Here is a 16,454-nt window from a genome sequence, read left to right as displayed (position 1 = left end):
AAACCGTCCGTTTTAAATTAAAGCTCCTCCCCTTTTCCTCTTTCTTCATACAGGGAGCAACAAAGCGCGCTTTGCTCTCGTTTGCCCTTCCTCGGACGCCGTACTCTGGATTTCTCGAGGGGGCTGTTGGGATGGGCAGCTAAGTTGGCAGAAGCGTAGAAAGTCCCTTCGGAGGAGTTCGTGGCGCTTTGGGGCCAGGAGGAGAAAAGTGCCTAGAAAGTTTTTTTGGGGGGGAGGGCGGGATGTTGCTCATTGGCCGGAGGGATGAGTAAGGCTGGGTAGAGGGCCCCATTCCGGGGTCTCCCGGCCAATCGGGAAGGTGAGGGGGGGGGGCGGGGTCCGTCGTTGTTGTGGTGCCGCGCGCGTGTTACCTGGCGGCTGGTCTTTTGCCGCAGTGGTTCTGTGAGGAGACCCCCCCTCCAATTGGCAGGTTTGTGCACCTTTGTGGGGGGGGGGGCGTACGGAGGGTCTGTGTTGACAGCCGTGGCTGAACAGCTCCTCCTCTTGCGATCATGTGGGAAGTGCGACCAGGGTCTCCTCGGGTGCCTTTCTCTGTTTCTAGCGTGTCCCAAGTAGGGCTCCCGCCTTCTCGGGAGTTAATAGAAGCAAATTGGTCCACGATGAGAAGTAGTCCAATATCCCCTCCCCTCGGGTCGTGTGATTGAACAGTTTGTCTTCGGTAACTAAGTTGGGTCCTGATAGTGTCAGAAAGTAGACTGGATCCCTCTCCTGCCTAATGTTGTATGTCACGATTATGGTTTAATTAAAAATCGACTAGACTAGGCAGTCTCAACGTACTACATGTGTCCCTATTGGATTCTAAATTACAAAGTTTCTAAAATGATATTGCCTTTGAGGAAAGCACAAGCACACTTGTATATGAATCCTGTTCTGACTATGGCCTCCCATCCAAGGGGCTATCAGAGCCCTACCTACTTAGCTTCAACAGTGAGGCACATCCAGACAATTTACTTCACCAGATAATGACATTTAAGTATTATTATGTTTAATCTTATGCACACATAGTTGAACTTGCTTTTGAATATGTTGGATTGGGATGTCAGAATTCAGGTCTGGATAAAACCAAATAATGTATTACACTGTCCTAACAGCATCTGTTAATTTTTTTAAAATGATTCATCTCTGTCTAACAAGCCTCGTGGAACTACACCAAGTCCTGCAGAACATGGATGTCACTAGGCAGGGAGTTCATCAGGCCGGCACCAGGGCTGAAAAAGCCTTGGCTCTGGCCAAAGAGAGCTGGATGTCTTTTGGGCCAGGGATCACCAGGAGATTTTGCTCCACAGAGCGTAATGCTCTTCGGGGGGGGGGGTGTGTGCCAGGAGAGGCAGTCCCAAAGGCATGTTGGCCGCAGACCATTTAAGTAATCTTTTATCTGTCATGCAAATCTATAAAAATCCTGCAGTTTGCATTTACCCACCCACTCCTAAAATATGCCTGGAAGTTTAGAGGTAATCTTTACAGTGTACTGGAATTGTTAAGATGCTAACATATAGAGTTTTTAAATCATTATTATCCGTATATCCTGTTCTTCCAAGGACATGAGGCTACTGTACAGAGGAGTAATCCTATTTATCCTCATGTCAGCTCTATGAGGCATGTTTGTATTTCAAAGAAACAGATAACTTAAGAATACTTACCACATAAAATAATTTATGGCCCTGGTCACATGGCAAAGTTGCCGCGGAAGAGGCACGGATGGTGGGCGGATTATCCAGGCACGATCACACCCCAACATCTGGGAAGTGGAGTGCACCGATGGCTTACCGCCGACAATGCGAGTTAAAAAACTAGTACCTCCAAGGTACTAGTAAATGTTTGCCATGGGCTGCCTCCAGACGCCAGTGGTGTGATTGCGCCGGTGCGCGGCATTCCCCTCCGGTCCCTCATTTACCCGCCGGCGCAGAGGGAAGGACCAGTGGTGTGCAGCCAGCGCGTCTGATCGCATAATCGCGGATCAAACTGCGCCGGGGCAATTCGCCACGCCTCCCCCCCGCGATATCCGGCCTGTGTGACTGGGGCCTATAATATGTTTCTAACTGAACTGTAGTAATACTGTTTTTTCCTCCCCCCCCCCCATGCCTACAGGTGCAGCCATGCAGGAAAGCATCCGTTTTGCTAGGAGATGATGATGTTAAAATATGGGACTCCTCATCTATAACTGTAGTAGAGCAGTTCAGTCCACATAGCGCCTCACATCCAGTGAGCTCTGTGTGCTGGGGCAGCAATAGTATCCTTGCCATTTCATGTGATGTATTTATATGTGTAGTTGTATTTCTACATTATTTGTTACTTGATAATCTTTAGCTGCCCTTGATTTGAATTCTTCATTTTAGTCTAGATAAATTTACATTGTGGTGTTTTAAGGTCCTGCAGTAGGCGCAAGTACTGAGAACCTGGAGTGTTCATATTCATAAAGACACATTTATTATAATAGTGTCCATGTTTCATCAGTTGTTAATAGGAAAACATCTGTGCATATATGGCAGAAAAGTCACAATTCCAAATGCATCTGAGCTCTAGCAAGAATAGAAGGTATAAGTGATGAGAAAGGATCCAGAAGTTAAACTTTATCCAGTAACTGAATGTATTTCACAGGTGCAATTTCCACTGAAGTGTGCAGTCTTTGCTTCAAATAACCCTTTGACAATCTGATTACTTCTGGGTAGCTTTTTTGTGTGAAAAAACAAACAGAACTTCACATTTCTTCAGCAATCATGACTTGTAATTAAATATAAGTACCTGTGGTAGTAATAGCTTATCTGAGGGACCGCCTTTCCCTGTATGTTCCCCAGAGAGCACTGAGATCAGGATCCCAAAACCGCCTGGCCCTCCCTGGCCCTAAGGAAGTCAGGTTGATGGTAACCAGGACGAGGGCTTTTTCGTTTGTAGCTCCGTCCTACTGGAACGAGCTCCCTGTTGAGATCAGGGCCCTGCGGGACTTGTCACAGTTCCGCAGGGCCGTGAAAACAGAACTTTTCAGGCAGGCATTCCGATAGGAGCGACGTTTTACTAGCTGCGCCCTGTAGTGAACTCCGATCCTATATGATCCAATGTGGTGGTACTGCCGAATGTGTCCTTAAATTGCACCTTAGTTTTATCGCCATCTAATGAATGTTTTAATGAATGTTTTATATTGATTGCTGTGTTTTAATTGATGTTTTATAATCTATTATGAATGTATACTGCTTGTCAGTTCTTGGAAGCCGCCCTGAGCCTGCCTAGCGGGGAGGGCGGGGTAAAAGTGAAACTAATAAATAAATAAATCTGTCTTTAATTGGATGGTACTTCAGCTTTGGAAATAATCAGGAGGGGCAGCCGCCATTAGACGTTTGCTGTTTTTCCATAGTACAATGCTAATGGCAGATTTACCTCTTTCGATCTCTGCTTGAAGTGGCTTATTGTACAGCCTTCTGAGTGGCAGACCTTTTTTCCTGGAGGTTGTGCATGCACGCTGTTTCGAACTTCTTACATGAGATGTACCCTAAACACTAACTTCATGGTTACTGCTCTAGTTTATCTTACTATCTTCTTATTTGTTGTGGTTGCTAGTGTCCACTTTGTGCTCCATGTTTGTAGAAGCTGCCTTACTTTCTCTGCGTTGAGGAGTGTTGTGTATGCAGAGGAAATTTCTCAATGTGTTTGTAAAGCTTCAGACATAGAAAAGATAAAGAGGTATTTGCATGTGCAGTGTTCCATGTTGGACCCAAAACACAGGGACTTTAAATTGTGCCTGTAATGATTAGTGAAACTACAACTTACTAGTGCACATAACTTGCTGCCAGCAGCATTGAATGATGACATGCATAAGACCAAGTCACAAAATTTCCATGCTCCCTCACATCACCTGAAATGTAATTCTTATTAAAGTATATATTTACCTGCTTAGTTGTATGTTGTCATTTGACAAGCAATCAGGTGGTTTATCTGTATTTATGATCTAGTTCTCTGTAACTGAGGTCACCTCTACCCCACAGCCAGGTTAGTGCTGAGTTTAAATCCAACTGTTCATTGTGGTGCACATATTACTGGCCCCCTGATTTGGGGTTCATATTCTCTTGTAGCTTGCATTGTATTTGCTTGCATTTTTTATGGAGTCAGAAGTGTAAAGTGATTGAGGCTGCAGAAAGGGAAGTACAGTGCTGGCCTGTCTATTCAATACTTGGCTTTCCCTTCCTTTCACAACATGGGACTACTAATAAACAACAGTGTAGTCTTTGTATATTGCAGCAAATATCACTGTTGTCTGCATGTAATTTTTACTGTATACCCTGAATGCAAATGAAGTAAAATTACACTGCTGACCGAAGTTTTCTATGCCTTTAAAATCTTTTTGTAGCTAACTGTGGTAAGGATAAAAGGTTCTCAGAAGAATAATTTGGAAAGGACCACTGATCCATCACAAATTCAATAAACCTTCTGTGGCAGGCAGTCCTGTGCTTTCTTGTAGCTGTCATTTGGTAACTTAGATCCTGTTTTTCCTTGCCACATAGAAGTGTCATGTAGCAGCAACCCACTTTGAACATATTTGAATTCACCCATATTTCTAACTGTCCAAAAATTTCTGGTGACTGTAGTATGCTTGAGCTGTTAAGTAGATATTGTTAGTTGTCGGGGATCAGATTGCAGCTTTCTCATCATTGTTGGCAGAGTTGATCCTAGGCAGAGTTAGGCTTGATTGAGCTCCCTTATTTCAGTTGGTATAGGTGTTCCAACTCTGCCTAGGATTGGGCTCTTAAAAGATACTACTTCTGATTTGTTTTCAATCATTATGAATTATTGCTAGGAACATAAATCTTTTTTTACTAACAGCTAAAGTCTAGATAAGAAAGTTATCTTTTTTTGCACTGTAGTAGGATGAATACAAAATCCACTGCACCGTAAGCCAGGCTCTTAAGGTACACAGCTCTTACGTCCCTTTCTAAAGATCATTGCTTTTATTAGGAAAGCCTTCATGACACAGCGTTAGCTGTTTTGTGTGATTGTTCAGCATTGTTCATACCTGAAGACTCTGAACATAGTGGTACATTTAACCCAGTTTATGTGCAGGAACTGTGGAACAGGTCCAAGCAAGAGCCCAGCAGACCATTGGATGGCCTGAAAGCTAAGCAGTATTGTGGAAGCAAAAAAATCTGCAGAGATATTGGTCTACTATGGAGCCAGGACTCTTACCTTATTCTAAAAATGGCAGTGGAACACAATTTTTTTTGGCTATTGTGGTGTTAATGGAGTTGTTTCATAATATTTAAAATAACTGCTATCATCTGTATTGTACAGAATACAATGAGATGTAATGCCCCCACATGAGATACAATTTTCTTAGTTGTGTTCATGTGGCTTGACAATGGTTCCATTTCCAGTTTCTGGCTTGTCTCTTATAGTTGAAATTGTGTGTGTGTTGGGTGGAGTGCCCTAGGGAAATGTTCAAGGTATGATTAATGTTGCCTAACTGAATGATTCTTGGGGGGTTGTGGGGGATATACTATCTCAGTTCAGGCATTATATTCCCAGTCCTCCAAACCATAATTTGCTGTGATGTGAAAACTGGCCAAGCTATGTAGTAATAGCCAGGATTTGTCAGCAAAGAACTATTTGTAAATCAGGGTTTGACAGTAATTCATGGTTAGTGCTAATCGTAGTTTGAACAACAAATAATAATCCTGCGTATCCAAAAAGGAAGACCTGAGAGATGGAGGAATGTGAGAGTCTACAGGACATACTTGTTCCGGACATTGACTGTGGTTTGCAAGATCAAGCATGTGGCATCTGAATTATCTACTGCCTTGTTCTGATTGGCATGATCTGCAGTTACCATTGTCGTTCAAGGGATTATTTGTTGCAAACACTGTTTTTCATTCCAACTGCAAGATTATTGACAGCAGCAAACACTGCTTTGAAATTTTGGGAAGATCTATATATTCAAGAGGAACAAATTGGATGTGAGGGAGAAGACTAGCGTATGCTGTTCTGTGGGGAAAATGTTTTAAAAATCATTAACTCTGCTTTGAATGGAGGCAAAGGGGAATTTATCTCTTGATAGGACAAGGTACTAAATTGTATATCATTCTGGTTCTTTCAAAGCCGGAATAATTCCTCATCCCTATTATATTTTCAGTTCACTGCCAAAAGCAATTGTGTAATTCTTCAGACCTGCTGTTTGTCCTGAAAGTACATCGCTTTCTGTTTTGAACTTTATGCTAATCTATATAGTTAAAGGGGCAAATTCTTTCTGTTGCCCACTATTGTGCAAAGTGTTTTGCCTTTTATGGTCCATAACTCTTGTTTCCAGATAACTTTCTGGTCACCGCATCTGCTCTTGGTGATAAAATAGTGATTTCCAATTGTAAAGGTAAACCGGTCCCACTGTTTGAACTAGCTGAAGGGGTAAGTGAAAGAGTCTTGTTTCTTGGACTGATAGTTTTTCTCTCTCTCTTGTGTGAATGTTTAATTTCCCCCCGATATTTTGATCCTAAGGCTAAAAGGAACCCTCAGGGACCTTAAAAGAGAATTTCCTATGTAATTAATTTAGGATCAAAGGATCTGTAATTTAAAAAAGGCTATATCCAATAATATTGCTTAAGATTTACATGGCTTTGACGAAGTATTGTGCAGAAAGTGTTTGTTACCCAATGCATCTACCATCTATATACATATACGTGATAATATAGGCTAGTAATAACAATACTGTTTGAGTCAGATGGGTAGCCGTATTGGTCTGGAGCAGTAGAACAAAGGTTGAGTCCAGTGGTACCTTTAAGACCAACAAAGTTTTATTCAAGGTGTGACTTGTGTGCATGCACACTTCCTCAGACACAGAAGTGTGCATGCACACAAAAGCTCAAACGTTGAATAAAACTTTGTTGGTTTTAAAGGTGCCACTGGACTCAAATAATGTTTGTTGTGACTTATTCATAAAAGTGCAGATTGCTGAAGGCTCTCTTCAGCTGACTAATTGTAAACTTCTAAAGTTATATTAATTCTGAGTGCAAAAACTTGAGCTTGTTCTTATTGTTGCATAGCTCCTGTGTTGTACTGGTTTAACTTGTTACCTGTCTTGGAACTACTTTTAGTTAGCAAATGCCCAAGGCTAATGAGCAATGATGGACAGTTAAGCTATTAATGTTCCTGGTGTGAACGAGCTACAAGAGATTATGTTACGTAATGCTCAGTATATGTCCCATGCTGGACAGTGGCATTTTCTTCCCAACCGTATTGTAGGGCTTTTGGTATTGATTTGTGCTTACTATATTGTTTGCTATGTATTGTGAGCTAATATAGCAAAACTTATCAAAATAACAGTCTTGCAAACTACTTAATCTGAAAGTCTTGCAATTGTTCTTCACAAAGTCAGTATGCTAATAAGAGCCAGTTTGGTGTAGTGGTTAAGTGCGTGGCCTCTAATCTGGGAGACCCGGGTTTGATTCCCCACTCCTCCACTTGCAGCTGCTGGATGACCTTGGGCAAGCCATAGTTTTGGCACAGCTGTCCTTGAAAAAGAGCAGTTTCTGTCAGAGCTCTCTCAGCCCCACCTACCTCACAGGGTGTCTGTTGTGGGGAGGGGAAGGGAAAGGAGTTTGTAAGCCGCTCTGAGACACCTTTGGGTAGTGAAGAGCGGGGTATAAATCCAATCTCTTCTTCTTCTCCTCTGTCTCATGCACAAAGATCACATTCCTTCTCAAAATTACGTGTAGCTTTAGCTGATTTGAAAGCAGTTTCTTCACAAATTTTGTACAGGATTGTTTATCTTTGTGCTCCTGGAAGTGGTGTGAAATGTGCAGGGTGAGTGAGGTTTTTTTTTTTCATGTTTCTATACAGTAGCCCTTTAGTCATTTGAGAGAAAAGTGTATTCTAAATTATTTAACATGACTAACCAGTTATGTTAAAAGCCGTTTGGATACAGCCTATTACTTCTGTGATTATTCACTGTATTCATCATTCCGTTCTCATTTAAAGAATAAGCAGTATCCTTTGTAGAGCAAGCAGATGAAAGTATTTCTTAATTCTTGTGATGCTGAATGTATCATTTGCCAACAAGTTACACGAGTGATTCAGATTCATAAAAATCTATTGTTCATATCTTCTAACCTTACTGTATGCCAGTTATAAATCACATGCTAGATAAGGTTGTTGCTTCCTCTCTCCACAAGCCATGCACAACTCTGTGTCCTCACTGGCTCCGGATGGTACTAGCAGAATAATATTGTGCATTGAACACTTCATTGGAACTGACTGCAAAACTCCCATTGATCTGGGTTGGATTCAGACAAATGTTTTGTGGGCATAAAGATTGCTGCCCATAGAGCATCATTATCATGCCTCCCCCATCCAAAAATGCCTCCTGAAATGCTGTTCCTGGGGGTTCTCTCTCCCCATAGGATGGGGGAGCATTGCAGGCTGCTGGAGAGGTGGGAAAATCTCACTCCTTGGTTGGAAATCCTTACCTGCAGGAACATCTAGTCTGGATCCAAGCTTCTGATTAAGATTGTTGTTTTAATTCCTGTGATATTAAAACTGGTATGTTGTTGTTTTAATTTTGTTTTATGTAACCAGGCAAAACAAACATGTGTAAGTCTCAGTTCCAATTCAATGTATATTGCAAGTGGAGGCATTGATAGCACGGTTAATATCTGGGATTTAAAGTACCGAAAGCTTTACAGATCTCTTAAGGTAACCAACTTCCTTTTGTCTATTAATTTATTTTTAAATTGATCTCAAATCCTCTGATTTTAGACTCTTATAATTAATTTCAGCTCAGGCACTTTAATTCATGTGAAAGGTGTTAGTATTGACAGTGCACTTTGAGATTATAGTATTAAATGAGAATCCTAAAGCCTTTTGAGACTGTTGTAATATTCAAGGAATTCATCATTTTTCTCAGTTGTATGGGAATTTAATATTTCCACCGCATCTCTAAATGTGGACAATAAACGATTAGTTACTGTTCTCATCCCCTTGTGTACCCTGTATTCTTCCCCTCCCCCTGGTGGATTAGGAAGCCCTTGCCAGTAGGGGTGTATGTTGTGCGCACTGAAACACCGCTAAAAGTAACAGTTCAATCACGGTAATAGTATATTTTTGTGTGATAATTAAAGTACAGGATTCTCTAAAGCTAACATAAAAAATAGCATTGAAGTAGCAAAATACAGTTGTGGCTAAGTTCCTTACTTGTTTCTATTTTTACTAGACAATCCTTTTTATCTCTTGATAATTCCTGTATTCTTTGCCACTATAAATATGGAACTTGGTTTCACTGCTAATGTTAAGCTTTCTAGCTTTATAATTGCCATATGGTAATAAAGCTTTTCTTTAAAGTAATGTTGTCTGAGAATGCCTTGACATTTTAGGAACATTAAAATGTATTTATTTATTTATTTGATTTATAGCCCACCCTCCCCTGTATAACAGGGCTCAGGGCAGGTAACAACATTCATAAAACAATCCATAGAGCTAAAATATTAAGCAATTCTACAGTACAACAACAACTAATAGATGCCATATAAAAGGAGCACAACCTGGTGCTCCTTATTCTGGGAGGGAAATAAATATCCTAGAAATAATCTGGTAAGAAGGAGAGGGGGAAAGGAAAAGGAAAGCGGAAAGGAAAGGAGGAAGGAAGAGAGGCCAATTCAGAATGGACTCTGTTGCTGCCTTCAACCATAGGCCTGGCGGAACAGCTCTGTCTTGCAGGCCCTGCAGAACTGTATCAAATCCCACAGGGCTTGGATCTCAACTGGCAGAGCATTCCACCAGGCCAGAGCCAGGGCTGAAAAAGCCCTGGTTCTGGGTGAGGAAAGCCGGACACTTTTTGGGCCAGGGATCACTAGTACGTCATTGTTTCTGGAGTGCAGTGCACTTCAGGGGATTTATTTATTTATTTGCTTTTTATCCCACCCTTCCCCGCAAGTGGGCTCAGGATGGGGTAGGATATACCAACAAACACATAAAAACAATTTATATAATTTAAGTTAAAATTTTAAAAAAACCCAACTAAACCTACGTGATGGCGCGATGGTAAAGCCTAGACCTCAGGTATATAACTGAGTGTAACTCAGGAAGGGCCATCAGGGTAATAATTTGGGCCAGCCCCCAGCCTATGATAGATACAAATTGGTGTAACAAACAGCATAGGCTGGGGGAGGGTGGTGGTGGTTAGAGCAGGGGAAGCCAAATATAGTGAGACACCCACTGCCTCAACCAAAGGCCTGGCGGAACAGCTCCATTTTACAGGCCATGTAGAATTGCCGTAAGTCCTGCAGTCCAAAGCTCTGGCTCTGATCGAGGTTAGGTGGATGTCTCTTGGGCTGGAGATTACCAGTAAGTATTGTTCTGCGGAGTATAAAGCTCTCTGGAGATGTACCATGAGAGGCACAGTCCCAATGATATGCTGGTTCCAGACTGTTTAGGGTTTTAAAGGTTAATACCAAAACCTTGAACCTGATCCGGTATTCAACCTGGAGCCAGTGCAGCTGGCAGAGCACCGGTTGGATACAGACTCTAAGGGGAGTTCCTGTAAGAACACATGCAGCTATATTCTGGACTAGCTATAGTATATTTTCTAAAATGTATAAGACTTGTGTACATTGCTGTAACTGATTTTGTGCTGGTCAGAAACCGTATTAATAAATTTGATTTGATTTAACCAGCTGCAGTTTCTGGGTCAGTCTCAAGGGCAGTCCTGCATAGAGCGAGTTATAGTAATCTAATCTGGAGATGGCCGTTGCATGGATTACTGTAGCTAGGTCAGGGCAAGACAGGAAGGGGACCAGTTGCTTAACTTGGTGCAGGTGGTAGAACACCAGTCTAGCTACATTTGCGATCTGGGCCTCCATTGAAAGGGAGGCATCTAGAATCACACCCAAATTTAGGATTATGTGGGAGATGGGATAATTTTGTGTATGCTACACTGGGGGAAAATAGTATTGCAAGTACAGTGTGTCAGAAGGGCATCTTTATGTATGCTGGAGAGTTCTTTCATATATGACCCTGATGACTCTGGAGTTTCATCCAGCTGGTTAGGAATAAGCAGGAATGTTTTGTTTTTAACAGCTGATCTGAATGCTCAGAATCTTCGAGGCCTGTGCCACTTCAGAATGCAGGGAAGGCACTGCATGACTGAATGCTCTGCCTTGTAAGAAGAATTTGTCAGCATAAGCCAGGCTTATGATACACTAGATGTTCCTGCCCAGAATTTTAAGTGTGGAACAAGCTATCATGGGATTTCTCCACACCTGTAAAACAGTACAGTTGAGAACAAACAGTACTTTTAACTGAATGATTTTTTACTTTTAGAGATGGGGTATGTAGAATTCTAAATAAGATCTTGCTGACTACCAGCCTTTGAGAGAAATCCTGGCCCATGTGTAAAATAACAAGGATCATGCAAAATTAGTGTTTCCCATTGCTGCTACTCCATGAAACTCTTAAGGTGTTAGGAAGAACAAGGATTAGAGGAAGTAAAACTGAGCTGTACCTGGAACGGTCATAGTATTATAGTACTACAAACCTGGTAGAATGTAGAACTGAGATGGTGGTTATAAGGTGTTCTTATGCTCACACTGTAGAGCTTTTATGCTTGCCAGGTTCAATCTCTTCTTTACAATGAATCTCTTCTTTATTTTTCTTTACAATGAACCTGACTCTGTTTTTTTACTATCAGACAAATCTCCTGAAATCACTGCAGCTGTTGCTGAGTTCCTATCATGTGTATGGAAGTTAAGGGTTAGAGACTGTAAAACTTAGATTTACTCTTTTTCCCTCCACTTTATTAATCCCAAATGGCTTCTGTTTGGTGGAGACCTTTTTCGCACTTTTTTTTTTGTGTGTGTGTAATTATTGGTGTCTAGTTTTTGAATTTTTGATGTACTGTATTATTATGCCATTAAAGGTTTCTCTCTCTCTGACTGGAGTTCTTATGCCATAGAATAGTAAAAGGCCCAGTAGCACCTTTAAGACTAACAAACTTTATAATCTTTTGAGAAACACAGCTCTCTTCGTCACATATGACAAAGAGAGTTGTGTTTCTCAAAAGCTTATGCTACAATAAAGTTTGTTAGTCTTAAAGTTGCTACTGGACTTTTTACTATTTTGCAGCAACAGACTAACATGGCTAACTCCACTGGATCTATGACTTATGCTGTAGGTCTTCTAAAACTTGGTAACAAATTGAGATTTGCATTTGTGTTTTCTTATTTCTTAGGATCACAGAGATGAAATAACTTGTGTAACATTTAATTGGAATGATTGCTACATTGCTTCAGGGTCCATGAGTGGTGAAATTATCCTACATAGTCTTACTACGAATTTATCCAGCACTCCATTTGGACATGGTAGCACGCAGGTATACAATCTGTGACATTGTGATGCATTTCCAATTCTGTCATTTAAATATCTTTTTATGGTATATAGAAAAAATGGCTTTTATCAAATCTAGTAATCACTGTATCTCACTATTTAGGGGTGATTGTTAGACAATGTGTTCTTTCCACTGATCCATCAATTCCTTCCTTACTTGGGTGGCATTCAGGAAGCCTATCCCAAAGCTTATAAGTAAGAAATATATTATCCTTGAATCTTCTGCTTCCACATTTATAGTGTACTGGGGAAGCTGTATGTAGAGTGTCTTCCCACCTGCACACCGGAAGTCCTTTGGGTCTTATCAAGGGGTCCCACATTGCTACCTCTGTGGCTGCACACTGATTGTTGTGATTGTCGTGACAAAAAGCCACTGTGTACTTTTCTTTAGGGAAGAGACCACATTTCTATTATTTGCATTAATGCAGAATTCAAGGGTTTAAACATGAAGTAATTGTTCCTCTCCTCCTTCTTATTGGTTTCATTCAGCGTTAGCCATTTGTTAGCATTATGGTTAGCAATGCAGGGAAAGCTGCCTTCCAAAGTTACATTGGCAAAGCTAATTATAATTGACAGATATGGCTGGGTTTTCTCTGAAATTTTTTTCCAGTAGGCTATAGAGGTTTAGCGTTGTGCAGATATAATATGGGAAAGACCTTGTGTTCATTAGAACCAAAATCCCAGTGTCAGAGCTCTTGATGCTTTGATTCATTGTTATCATCCGTCAGTTATATTGATGCAAAATTCTTTTTAATAGTCAGTTTGCTCTTTTTTAAAAAAGCCATCTCACTGCAGAACTAATAAAGTTGTCATAGCTGAGCTTTACGTGTGGCTTATTTGGGAAACTGTCTCTGACAGCTATTGATGGACAATGTGCTATCATTTAAAGACCACAGCAATAAAAGCAGGCAGGGTGGGTGTGAGATGCGCTACTAAGGGACCAGAAAACTTACAGCTAGATTACATTGACTGATACCTTCTGTGTGTTTCCAGTGGGGTGTAGTGGTTGAAGTGTTGGACTAGGATCTGGGAAACCCAGGTTCGAATCCCTTCTCCACCATGGAAGCTTGCTGGGTGACCTTAGGCCAGTCACACCTGCTCAGCCTAACCTGCCTCACAGGGCTGTTGTGAGGATAAAATGGAGGAGAGGAGAACAATGTAAGCAGTTTTGGGTTCCTACTGGGGAGAAAAACAGGATATAAATGAATAAAAATTCCTGCACTTTTTGTCTTTACTGCTGATTATCCTGCCATTTGTAACTTTTCATACATCCTACTGAGAAATGATTAGATGACTTCTTTGAGCCCATGGCTTAAAACTTGAAGATTATTAATAGAAGGCACAACAATTTACAGTTTATTTATGGAGATTAAATCTAACATGAGGCCAGATACTGTTATGGTGAATTAGCTATGTGTAAATGGGGCTTACATAGGACACATTGCAGTCATGCTGCAGTTTGTGAAAAACGCAGTTCTTGGTGTAGTACCATATAGTACAAAGGTTGTGGTTTCTTTCCTATCATCTGTTTAGACTTTTGATGTTGTCCTGTGTGTGTGCAAGAGAGATTCACAACTGTAATGTGGAACAAAAAAACATACAAAAACAACTGCTTAATGTGTTTATTTGCATTCTGTAAAGTCTTTAATAAAACCAATAAAAATAAGTTAAAAAAAAAGAACAGAAAAATGAGAGAGGCAAATAGAAGCAGTGGGTTAAAGACATGAGGGAAGGTGCTTGGGATAACAGAGTTATGAGGGCATCAAAGGACAGATAAAGAAGACTGTTTCAATTTTTCTCCAGTGTGTACTTCTCCCCTGCCTCCCAGCCCTTATGAAATATAAGAGACTTGGCCCAAGCCATCTAATTCAAAATTATGGCAGGTTTTGAAACTCATTTGTTCTTTATCAAGCAGTCTCTCTCTTTTATCTTTTCTTGAAGCTTAAATGCCTGGTAGCACACCCCTGGGTTTCACTGGTGTATATCTCCCTGTCCTAGCTTTGCTTACAAATGGAGGGAAAATTGAACTATATTCCTGAGAGATGCATATTTTTGTTCTCTCTCACGATTACCAGGCAAAGATGCTCTGGTGAGAGGATTCAGGGCTTAAGATAGTACTGTCTGTACAGTCCTTCCTGTCTGAGCATTTTGCACATTAGGTTTACCATGTCTAGTTTGGTTTGATATTTATTTATTTAATGTATTTCTATGCCTCCTTTCTGTTCAAGGGGGGTTATCCAAGATGGCTCTTAGATCATACAGTATAAGATACAGTAATTGTAAAAAGCCCTGACCTGGATAGCCCAGGCTAGCTGATTTCACTGGCTCTTGGAAGCTAAGCCGTGTCTGCCCTAGTTAGTACTTGAATGGCAGTCCACCAAGAAAGTCCAGTGGTACTACGCAGAGGCAGGGAATGGTGAACCAACTCTGAATGTCTCTTGCCGTGAAAAACCTACATAGTTGCCATAAGTCACCTGTAACTTGATGACACTTTCTACCACCAACCGTAAAGTACAAAAATGTCAAGAAAAACAAAACAACTAGAATCCCAGGCATAACACGTTTTCTTAAAAAACCTCCTAGAAGAGTATATCTTCAGAGAATGTTAGAATGTCTACAATGGTGGTTTCAGTAATACTTCCTGAGAAGGGAGTTCCATAGTTTATTGATGACAACCAAGAAAGCCCTCCCACAGGTCCTCACAATTTCAGAGACTGCTGGTTCCTTCCAGGATGGTACCTGAATCTAGGCAGATTCATGTGGGTAAAAGTAGTCCTTCAGCTGCTTAGGAGTTAAAGGGTCTAAAGCAGGACCAAGTTAGAGAGAGAGAGAGATTGATATAATCAACATATGGATGACATTTCCCTCCAAATCTCTGAATAATCATTTCCCAGCGATTTCATGTAGATATTAAATAACACTGGGAACATAGTGGAACCTTTCAGTATCCCATTGGCTAATAGCTGAGAGGCAGAATTGAAGTTTGCCAGAACTGTCTTCTGCAGCCTGTCTTCTATAAATGCCTGGGGAAACACAGAACAGTGCCTCCTAGGTCTCACCCAGATAGGAAGTCCAGATAGCTACCATAATTGATGATATCAAATACTGCCAAGAAAAGAAAATCAACAGGGATAAACTACCCTGTCAGCTGACTAATGTAAATCAAGGTAACAAGGTAGTTTCCATATAGTACCTAGATTGAAAAGGATCTGTAAAATCTCTCATCTAGAAACAACTGATTTTGTGATGTCATCACCCTCCTATGAATTTTGCCTTCAAAAAGGCAAATCAGGCCTTGATCAATAATCTGCTGTATCAGTACATGGTTTTGTCAAAAGCCATCTCTCTACTGCTTCCATTAAAACCAAAGGGATCAGATGGCCCCCCTTACTAGTCAGAAAGGACATGGCTCCAGTGGGAAGGTCATGTGGGCCTCTGTGTCTCCAGGAATTTTGTCCAAAGTCTCAAGCTGCTCTAAACAGAGACCTCAGGAGCATTCAGTGTCTTTAATTAACAATGTCAAAATTGGATTAAATATAAGAGGGGGAATGGGGATACCAAATTGGCAACTTTATTATAAAGCCACAGCTATGATGTGGATTAAAGACTGGCTGTTACTAGAAAATAGAAGACTTTTAAATCTGGAAGGTCATAATCTTGTTATGGGATGGCATGCGTATGTATGGTATGATAAAGATACAATACATAAAAGTTTTCATCAACATACAATACGTGGTGCTCTAATTAAAGTATGGAAGGAAGTGAAAGAGCAGTATTATAATAAAGCACCCAAATGGATCTCATCAATGGAAGCGTTTATAAAACCAATGTTACTAACAAAAGATAAAATAGAAAAATATTAAACTTTACTAGATAAGAATAATAGGTTGAAAACTCAGGAAGAACTTTGTTCACAAAATATTAAAATGACTTGGTGGGAAAATATACAATTAATAACTAGCTACAATAAGGATAAAAAAATTAGATTCCAAGATACGAAATTAGAATTTAAAAAAATCTGGTTGTCTTCAAGCGACAAGATGATCCAAAAACTTCATAATTTTCTCCTGCAAGAATATTTA

The 16,454-nt window shown here is 40.6% G+C and overlaps 1 protein-coding gene across 2 annotated transcripts in view; it reads left to right on the top strand.

Moving 5' to 3' along the window:
- Positions 1-214: 214 nt before the first annotated feature.
- Positions 215-16,454, top strand: part of NEDD1 (neural precursor cell expressed, developmentally down-regulated 1) — a 33,948-nt gene continuing 17,708 nt past the window's right edge. Inside the window, exons 1-5 of one of the 2 annotated variants that reach the window (XM_015416277.1) lie at positions 215-430; positions 2,110-2,251; positions 6,311-6,405; positions 8,572-8,688; positions 12,218-12,358. In XM_015416277.1, coding sequence (XP_015271763.1) covers positions 8,608-8,688; positions 12,218-12,358 — 222 coding nt within the window. In that variant the 5' untranslated portion in view covers positions 215-430; positions 2,110-2,251; positions 6,311-6,405; positions 8,572-8,607. The remainder of the gene's footprint in view (positions 431-2,109; positions 2,252-6,310; positions 6,406-8,571; positions 8,689-12,217; positions 12,359-16,454) is intronic. The other variant, XM_015416278.1, reaches the window with a different exon arrangement.

Source organism: Gekko japonicus, unplaced genomic scaffold (genome assembly GCF_001447785.1).
Source record: "Gekko japonicus isolate JY-2015 unplaced genomic scaffold, Gekko_japonicus_V1.1 scaffold648, whole genome shotgun sequence".
Taxonomy (NCBI): Eukaryota; Metazoa; Chordata; class Lepidosauria; order Squamata; family Gekkonidae; genus Gekko; species Gekko japonicus.
Note: the sequence above shows the minus strand (reverse complement) of the source record. Positions and strands in the feature narration are given on the sequence as shown.